Raw genomic sequence first — 9,825 nt, forward strand, 5'->3', positions numbered from 1 at the left:
TGTTAGAATGCTGCTCCCCTTTCTGTTAGGCAATAAGGCATAACGCCAAAGGTGCAAGCATTATCCTCGACAAGATCAGACGGGGCCCCTCAATGGTGAACATCTGTGAAAATGTGAAATGCTATCAGCGTGGAGAGGCCTGAGCACCACCGAGAACCTCAGCACTCGAACCCAGCCAATCTGGGTGAACAAATCAAGGTGCTGTAGAATCCTGCCTGCTGAGGCTTAACAACTTTCAGCCAGCACTAAAGAACGAAGCTATTTCGAGGTGAGAGATAACTGGGGAGGACCATCGACCCACAGCACATTAAACGATGGTCTAGCATTTCGTCTGGATTGTTGCTATTTTCTGGCACTAAAGCCCCCCCACATACTGGGCAGAAAGCAGCCCCACCCACCAAAGGTAATATTTCTAAGATCCTGTGCTTCTTCACTGCTTGTCCAGAGCTGCAGTTTGTCTGCACATGTTTTGGAAATAGGTTTTGCTGCATTTTCACCATTGTTGCTCTTTGCTTCAAAAGTCATTTAGCTCCAATTACAGGTAGGTCAGGCAGCATCCGAGAAGCAGGAGAATCGATGTTTTGAGCCTGATGAAGGGCTTTTGCCCGAAACGTTAATTCCCCTGCTCCTCGAATGCTGCCTGACCTGCTGTGCTTTTCCAGCACCACACTCGCGACTGTGATCTCCAGCATCTGTAGTGCTCACTTTCTTCCAGTCACAGATAGTCTGGGAGTGCTGCCTATGGGAATAGGGAATAAGGGGAGAGATCAGAGGGAAAAAAGGAAAAGCTGCCAGAGAAGAGGGAAGGGAAAGGATTGCAGCACTCAGGTTAACTACCCCACTTCACCGTCTGCAATTGGAAGCTTGGGGACAGCTGATTCAGATGCCGTTTACCTGAATCTATGGGAGTAAGTCTCAGAAGGCCACAACCCCCATCTGATCTCAACATTGGGAACTCAAAGCCTGTGGGGAAAATTCAGTCTCTTGTTGCTTCACATTGTCCCTGTTTTGTGCCATTTTACTGGGCGAGAAAAACAATTTTCTTACCCCTGCTGCTTAATCATGATGCAAAAATTGAAACTTACTCAGAAAGTGCAGTCAGTTTTTCTGCAGAAGCTTGTTAATTAGCTTCCTCACCCAAGAAGCTGTGTGATCCAGACAAACTCTTCGCTCAGTTTTAAGTGTGACTCTGAAAAGAAGAAGAATTGAACAATTATTTCAAGTTCTCCATTATATACTCACATTGTCAATAAACTCAATTGCTGTGCTTTTTTTATCCTGCAACTTGTTTGTATGTTTTCACTGAGGGTAAGGCAACAGAAATGGAAAATGCTGGAAATATTCACCAGTTCATGTGGCAAAGGTCCAGCTGTTTCAATGGAAAGAGCATCATGGCAGCAACATGGAATACACTTTGGGAAGATGCAGAATTCCCATCACAGTTGACCTCACAGGAACCCCTGGAGAAGTTGAAACTTTTGATGCACAATTACCTGGTATCAGGAACCCTCCAAAAATGTCTCCAACTTCAAGTGACAGTCAGAGTGAATTCAAATGGATCTGTCTCACTTACTGAATGATTATTCAGAAAAAGGGAGAGGCTTAACGCCCTTTTTCTAGCCAACTATAAAACTCTAATCATTACACTGACCCATCCACCTGATTACTTCCCTCCACATTCAACAGATACCCAAACCTCCTCCTCAAACCCAACTTGCCTCCCGACTCAGCACAGACACCTAATCCTCACTCCATGGACCTGACTTTCCCCAGATCTGTCACCCCCCCCTCCCCCCACCAATCCAACCACCAACTCTCCCAGACCTGACACATTCTCCTTGACCTGATTACTCCAGATCTGATACTTTCCAACAACCTAGCACTCAATTCTGAAAACTTCCCAGTGTACCCAACATGTTGCCCCATCTCGATCTGACATTCACCACCCCCCCACCTCCAGACCAACCCGAAACCCCACCAACTTCCCAGGGATTTATCCAGCCCTTGGGTATGAATGGCACTACCCCACCTTCTATCACACAAACTCACTCTCCCCCATCATCCCGATCCACAGCTACCAATTCCAGCAGATCCACATTCCGCCACAACTGTCCACTTCCACTTTGCATTCCAGAACCTGACCATCTCCTAAGCCCAATGAAGCCAACAATTCCTGATGCTAACCTCCTCTAAGACTTCACTCACCTCATGGTGCATGGATCACCCATAAATCTGACACTGGTCATCGCTCACCTGGTAACCTGACTTCGAATAATCTGTCATAAATCTGTCACCCTGCCCCCTCAGACACTCCCAGACTCCCTATCCCCCACTTAACTTACACATTAAAGATAAGTTCTTCTTCAAAGTTAACCTGCTCACTGGCACTCAGTTTGGGTTACAGCCTTTGTCGAAACATGAACAAACGAGCTGAATTCAAGAGGTGAAGTGAGGGTGACTGAAATTGACATCAAAGAAACATTTGACTGGCCATGACATCAAGGAACAAAACTGGTGTTCGAAGCGAAAACTCCCCACTTGTTGGAGTCATACCTGGCACATAAGGAAGCTAACTGTGGTTGTTGGAGGTCAGTCATCTCAGCTGCAGAACATCACTGCAGGAGCTCCTCAAGGTCAAACCATCTTCATTACTGAAGTTCCCTCCAACATAAAGTCAGAATTGGTGGTAGGCAATCATCAGATTACAACACTCACCATCGCTTGCATCCCCTCAGATACTAAAGCGGACCATAATCATATGCGCAGCAAGACCTTGGTCACAGGCTAGGAGTTCTGCAGCGAGTGGACAGCATGTATAAAGAGTTGGTCATACTACAGCTCGAGGGACCAGAGGAAAGAATGGAAGGGGTGACCACCAGGCAGTCAAAGAGGAACAAACAGGCAGAGCAGGAGACCCCTCGGCTCTCACTCACAAGCTGGTTTCCTTCTTGGAAGGTGATGAGGGCACAGACAGAGCCAGAAGCAGCCTGGCTGTACAAGACAGGAGACAGAAGAGAGCAGGAGCGACAGTGATAGAGGTTCATCATTTCGGGGAACAGTCAGGCACACCTGTGACTGCAATGTCACTCCAGGATGGTGTGTGACCTCGCTGAAGCCACAGTCTAGGAAGCCTCTAATCAGCTGTAGGGTGTCATGAAAGGGAATAGTGCTAAACAGAGGTTGTGGTAGACATTGATACCAATGATATAGGTAGAATGAAGAATGATTAAAAAGCAGGAGATCAAAGGTTGTAATCACCGGAGTACACCTGGTGCCACAGGTCAACAAGCACAGAAATAGGAGAATAGAGCAGATGTTTTAGATTCCTGAAGGACCAGTGCTCCGAACGTTACTGCTTTCAAATAAACCTGTTGGAATATAACCTGATGTTGTGTGATTTTTAAATTAGATTCCTGGGCCATTGTTAGAGAAGATGGGACCTATACAAGTGAAATGATCTGTATAAGTGGAATGGTCTATACAGGTGGAAGGTCTATAAAAGTGAAATGGTCTATATAAGTGAAATGGTCTATATAAGTGATTTGTGGTTTATATAAGTGGAATGGTCTATACAAGTGGAGTGTCTAAACAAGTGGAATGGTCTTTATAAGTGGAATGGTCTATATAAGTGAAATGGTCTATATAAGTGGAATGGTTTATACAAGTGGAATGGTCTATATAAGTGGAATGGTCTATATAACTGGAATGGTCTATATAAGTGAAATGGTTTATACAAGTGGAATGGTCTATATAAGTGGAATGGTCTATATAAGTGGAATGGTCTATATAAGTGGAATGGTCTATATAAGTGGAATGGTCTATATAAGTGGAATGGTCTATATAAGTGGAATGGTCTATATAAGTGGAATGGTCTATATAAGTGGAATGGTCTATATAAGTGGAATGGTCTATATAAGTGGAATGGTCTATATAAGTGGAATGGTCTATATAAGTGGAATGGTCTATATAAGTGGAATGGTCTATATAAGTGGAATGGTCTATATAAGTGGAATGGTCTATATAAGTGGAATGGTCTATATAAGTGCCACACATATCATCTATTGCATCCTTTGGCCCCAAAGGAAACTTCCATATCCGCCACAGATTCACCTGTACCTTCACACATATCATCTATTGCATCCTTTGGCCCCAAAGGAAACTTCCATATCCGCCACAGATTCACCTGTACCTTCACACATATCATCTATTGCATCCTTTGGCCCCAAAGGAAACTTCCATATCCGCCACAGATTCACCTGTACCTTCACACATATCATCTATTGCATCCTTTGGCCCCAAAGGAAACTTCCATATCCGCCACAGATTCACCTGTACCTTCACACATATCATCTATTGCATCCTTTGGCCCCAAAGGAAACTTCCATATCCGCCACAGATTCACCTGTACCTTCACACATATCATCTATTGCATCCTTTGGCCCCAAAGGAAACTTCCATATCCGCCACAGATTCACCTGTACCTTCACACATATCATCTATTGCATCCTTTGGCCCCAAAGGAAACTTCCATATCCGCCACAGATTCACCTGTACCTTCACACATATCATCTATTGCATCCTTTGGCCCCAAAGGAAACTTCCATATCCGCCACAGATTCACCTGTACCTTCACACATATCATCTATTGCATCCTTTGGCCCCAAAGGAAACTTCCATATCCGCCACAGATTCACCTGTACCTTCACACATATCATCTATTGCATCCTTTGGCCCCAAAGGAAACTTCCATATCCGCCACAGATTCACCTGTACCTTCACACATATCATCTATTGCATCCTTTGGCCCCAAAGGAAACTTCCATATCCGCCACAGATTCACCTGTACCTTCACACATATCATCTATTGCATCCTTTGGCCCCAAAGGAAACTTCCATATCCGCCACAGATTCACCTGTACCTTCACACATATCATCTATTGCATCCTTTGGCCCCAAAGGAAACTTCCATATCCGCCACAGATTCACCTGTACCTCCACACATATCATCTATTGCATCCTCTGTACCCGATGTGGCCTCCTCTATATTGGGGAGACAGGCCACCTACTTGCGGAGCGTTTCAGAGAACACCTCTGGAACGGTCTATACAAGTGGAATGGTCTATACAAGTGGAATGGTCTATATTAGTGAAATGGTCTATATAAGTGGAATGGTGTATACAAGTGGAATGTTGTATACAAGTGAAATGGTCTATACAAGTGAAATGGTCTATACAAGTGAAATGGTCTATACAAGTGGAATGGTGTATACAAGTGGAATGGTCTATACAAGTGGAATGGTGTATACAAGTGGAATGGTGTATACAAGTGGAATGGTGTATACAAGTGGAATGGTCTATACAAGTGGAATGGTGTATACAAGTGGAATGGTGTATACAAGTGGAATGGTGTATACAAGTGGAATGGTGTATACAAGTGGAATGGTCTATATAAGTGGAATGGTCTATATAGGTGGAATGGTGTATACAAGTGGAATGGTCTATATAAGTGGAATGGTCTATAAAGGTGGAATGGTGTATACGAGTGGAATGGTGTATACAAGTGGATTGGTGTATACAAGTGGAATGGTGTATACGAGTGGAATGGTGTATACAAGTGGAATGGTCTATATAAGTGGATTGGTGTATACAAGTGGAATGGTGTATACAAGTGGAATGGTGTATACAAGTGGAATGGTGTATACAAGTGGAATGGTGTATACAAGTGGAATGGTGTATACAAGTGGAATGGTGTATACAAGTGGAATGGTCTATATAAGTGGAATGGTGTATACAAGTGGAATGGTGTACACGAGTGGAATGGTGTATACAAGTGGAATGGTCTATATAAGTGGAATGGTCTATATAAGTGGAATGGTGTATACAAGTGGAATGGTGTATACAAGTGGAATGGTCTATACAAGTGGAATGGTGTACACAAGTGGAATGGTCTATATAAGTGGAATGGTGTATACAAGTGGAATGGTCTATATAAGTGGAATGGTGTATACAAGTGGAATGGTCTATATAAGTGGAATGGTGTATACAAGTGGAATGGTCTATATAAGTGGAATGGTGTATACAAGTGGAATGGTCTATATAAGTGGAATGGTGTATACAAGTGGAATGGTCTATATAAGTGGAATGGTGTATACAAGTGGAATGGTCTATATAAGTGGAATGGTGTATACAAGTGGAATGGTCTATATAAGTGGAATGGTGTATACAAGTGGAATGGTCTACACAAGTGGAATGGTCTATATAAGTGGAATGGTGTATACAAGTTGAATGGTGTATACAAGTGGAATGGTGTATACAAGTGGAATGGTGTATACAAGTGGAATGGTCTATACAAGTGGAGTGGTGTATACAAGTGGAATGGTCTACACAAGTGGAATGGTCTATATAAGTGGAATGGTGTATACAAGTGGAATGGTGTATACAAGTGGAATGGTATATACAAGTGGAATGGTCTATATAGGTGGAATGGTGTATACGAGTGGAATGGTGTATACAAGTGGAATGGTGTATACAAGTGGAATGGTCTATATAAGTGGAATGGTCTATATAGGTGGAATGGTGTATACGAGTGGAATGGTGTATACAAGTGGAATGGTCTATATAAGTGGAATGGTGTATACAAAGTGGATGGTGTATACAAGTGGAATGGTATATACAAGTGGAATGGTCTATATAGGTGGAATGGTGTATACGAGTGGAATGGTGTATACAAGTGGAATGGTGTATACAAGTGGAATGGTCTATATAAGTGGAATGGTGTATACAAGTGGAATGGTGTATACAAGTGGAATGGTGTATACAAGTGGAATGGTCTATATAAGTGGAATGGTGTATACAAGTGGAATGGTATACACAAGTGGAATGGTGTATATAAGTGGAATGATGTATACAAGTGGAATGGTGTATACAAGTGGAATGGTCTATATAAGTGGAATGGTGTATACAAGTGGAATGGTCTATATAAGCGGAATGGTGTATACAAGTGGAATGGTGTATACAAGTGGAATGGTCTATATAAGTGGAATGGTGTATACAAGTCGAATTGTCTATATAAGTGGAATAGTCTATACAAGTGGAATGGTCTATATAAGTGAAATGGTCTTTATAAGTTGAATGGTCTATATAAGTGGAGTGGTGTATATAAGTGGAATGGTCTATATAAGTGGAATGGTCTATATAAGTGAAATGGTCTATATAAGTGGAATGGTCTATATAAGTGGAATGGTCTATATAAGTGAAATGGTCTATATAAGTTGAATAGTCTATATAAGTGGAATGGTCTATACAAGTGGAATGGTCTATATATGTGGAATGGTCTATATAAGTGGAATGTTCTATACAAGTGGAATGGTCTATATATGTGGAATGGTCTATATAAGTGGAATGTTCTATACAAGTGGAAATGTCTATATAAGTGGAGTGGTCTATATAAGTGAAGTGGTCTATATAAGTGAAATGGTCTATATAAGTTGAATGGTCTATATAAGTGAAATGGTCTATATAAGTGAAATGGTCTATATAAGTGGAATGGTCTATATAAGTGAAATGGTCTATAAAAGTGGAATGGTCTATATAAGTGAAATGGTCTATATAAGTGGAATGGTCTATATAAGTGGAATGGTCTATATAAGTGAAATGGTCTATATAAGTTGAATAGTCTATATAAGTGGAATGGTCTATACAAGTGGAATGGTCTATATATGTGGAATGGTCTATATAAGTGGAATGTTCTATACAAGTGGAATGGTCTATATATGTGGAATGGTCTATATAAGTGGAATGTTCTATACAAGTGGAATGGTCTATATATGTGGAATGGTCTATATAAGTGGAATGTTCTATACAAGTGGAAATGTCTATATAAGTGGAGTGGTCTATATAAGTGAAGTGGTCTATATAAGTGAAATGGTCTATATAAGTGGAATGGTCTATACAAGTGGAATGGTCTATATAAGTGGAGTGGTCTATATAAGTGGAATGGTCTATATAAGTGTAATGGTCTATATAAGTGTAATGGTCTATATAAGTGGAATGGTCTATATAAGTGTAGTGGTCTATATAAGTGAAATGGTCTATATAAGTGGAATGGTCTATATAAGTGTAATGGTCTATATAAGTGGAATGGTCTCTATAAGTGAAATGGTCTATATAAGTGGAGTGGTCTATACAAGTGGAGTGGTCTATATAAGTGTAATGGTCTATATAAGTGTAATGGTCTATATAAGTGGAATGGTCTATACAAGTGGAGTGGTCTATACAAGTGGAGTGGTCTATATAAGTGGAATGGTTTATATAAGTGTAATGGTCTATATAAGTGTAATGGTCTATATAAGTGGAATGGTCTATATAAGTGTAATGGTCTATATAAGTGTAATGGTCTATACAAGTGGAATGGTCTATCTATGTGGAATGGTCTATATACGTGGAGTGGTCTATATAAGTGGAATGGTCTGTACAAGTGGAGTGGTCTATATAAGTGTAATGGTCTATATAAGTGAAATGGTTTATACAAGTGAAACACCCTGAACAAGTGGAAAGGACCAGAATGGGACCAACATCCTTGCGGAAAGATTTGCTTATGCTTTTGGGATGAGTTTAAACTAGTCCAGCAGGGCAGGGCTCACAGTGCATTCGTTCAATAGTAACAGCATATCATAGAAACGGAACCAGGCAGAGCCCATTCAGCCGTGTGATGTCTTAAAGGAGTGTAGTGAGGCTGAATGGCCACTAATGTAAAGCAACAAGTGTCATAGGCAATGCAGATAAGTTATGGGGATGGATTAACATGTGGAATTGCAATGTTTTTGCCATCACAGAGACATAGTTAGAGTCATAGAGTTATAGAGTAATACAGCATGGTAACAAGAACTTCAGCCCAAACTGACCATGGTGCCCACTCAGTGAGTTCCAGTTGCTGCACTTAGTCCATCTCCCTCTCAACCCTTCTCATCCATGTACCTAACTAAGTGTTTTTTAAACATTGCTATTGTACCTGCTTTAACCACTTTCTATGGCAGCCCATTCCGTATACTCACCACTCTCTGTGTGAAGAAATTGCCTCTCAGGTCCTTCCTAAATCTTTCCCCTCTCACCTTAAACCCTGCCCTGTAGTTTTCAATTACACAAAACTGGAAAAAAGACCAAATGTATTTATCTTATCTATGCCCCTCATGATTTTATTCACTTCACTAAGGTCACCCTTCATTCTCCTATGTTCCAAGGAATACAGTCCTATCCTGGCCAACCTCTCCCTATAACTCAGGCCTACTAATCCTGGTAATATCCTTACAAATCTTCTTCTCACTTTTCCCAGTTTTACTATGTCCTTTCTTTAACCAAAACTGTACCCAATACTCCAAGTGTGGCCTCACCAACGACTTATACAACAGTAACATAACGTCCCAACTCCTCTACTCAATGCCTCAACCGATGAAGGCCAACATGCTAAATGCCTTCTTCACCACCCTGTCTATCTGTGGAGCCATTTTCAACTAACTATGTATTTGTATTCCTAGGTCCTTCTGTTCCACAACACTCCTCAGGACCTTACCTTTTACTGGAAAAGTCTGATTTTGGTTTTGACTTTCCAAAGTGCAACACCTCACACTTATCATATTGAATTGCATTTGCAAATCTTCAGCCCACTTCCCCATCTCATTAAGATCTCTGTTCCTTAGTACCATCTCCAAAAACATTGCCTACCACTGATGTCAGGCTCACTGGCCTGTAGTTCCCTAGTTTGTTTATGCTACCTTTCTTAAACAATGGATCACCTTTAGCCATCCTCCTGACTTCTGAAGCTTCGCCA

At 41.3% G+C, this 9,825-nt stretch overlaps 1 protein-coding gene across 1 annotated transcript in view; it reads right to left on the reverse strand.

Annotated features, from left to right (window-relative positions):
- Nucleotides 1–1,195: 1,195 nt before the first annotated feature.
- Nucleotides 1,196–9,825, reverse strand: part of LOC122539246 — a 10,601-nt gene continuing 1,971 nt past the window's right edge. Inside the window, exons 2-3 of the mRNA XM_043673947.1 lie at nucleotides 7,872–8,417; nucleotides 1,196–4,032 (exon numbers count right to left, since the gene is read on the reverse strand). Coding sequence (XP_043529882.1) covers nucleotides 3,568–4,032; nucleotides 7,872–8,417 — 1,011 coding nt within the window. The 3' untranslated portion in view covers nucleotides 1,196–3,567. The remainder of the gene's footprint in view (nucleotides 4,033–7,871; nucleotides 8,418–9,825) is intronic.

This window comes from Chiloscyllium plagiosum, chromosome 32 (genome assembly GCF_004010195.1).
Source record: "Chiloscyllium plagiosum isolate BGI_BamShark_2017 chromosome 32, ASM401019v2, whole genome shotgun sequence".
In the NCBI taxonomy this organism is placed as follows: domain Eukaryota; kingdom Metazoa; phylum Chordata; class Chondrichthyes; order Orectolobiformes; family Hemiscylliidae; genus Chiloscyllium; species Chiloscyllium plagiosum.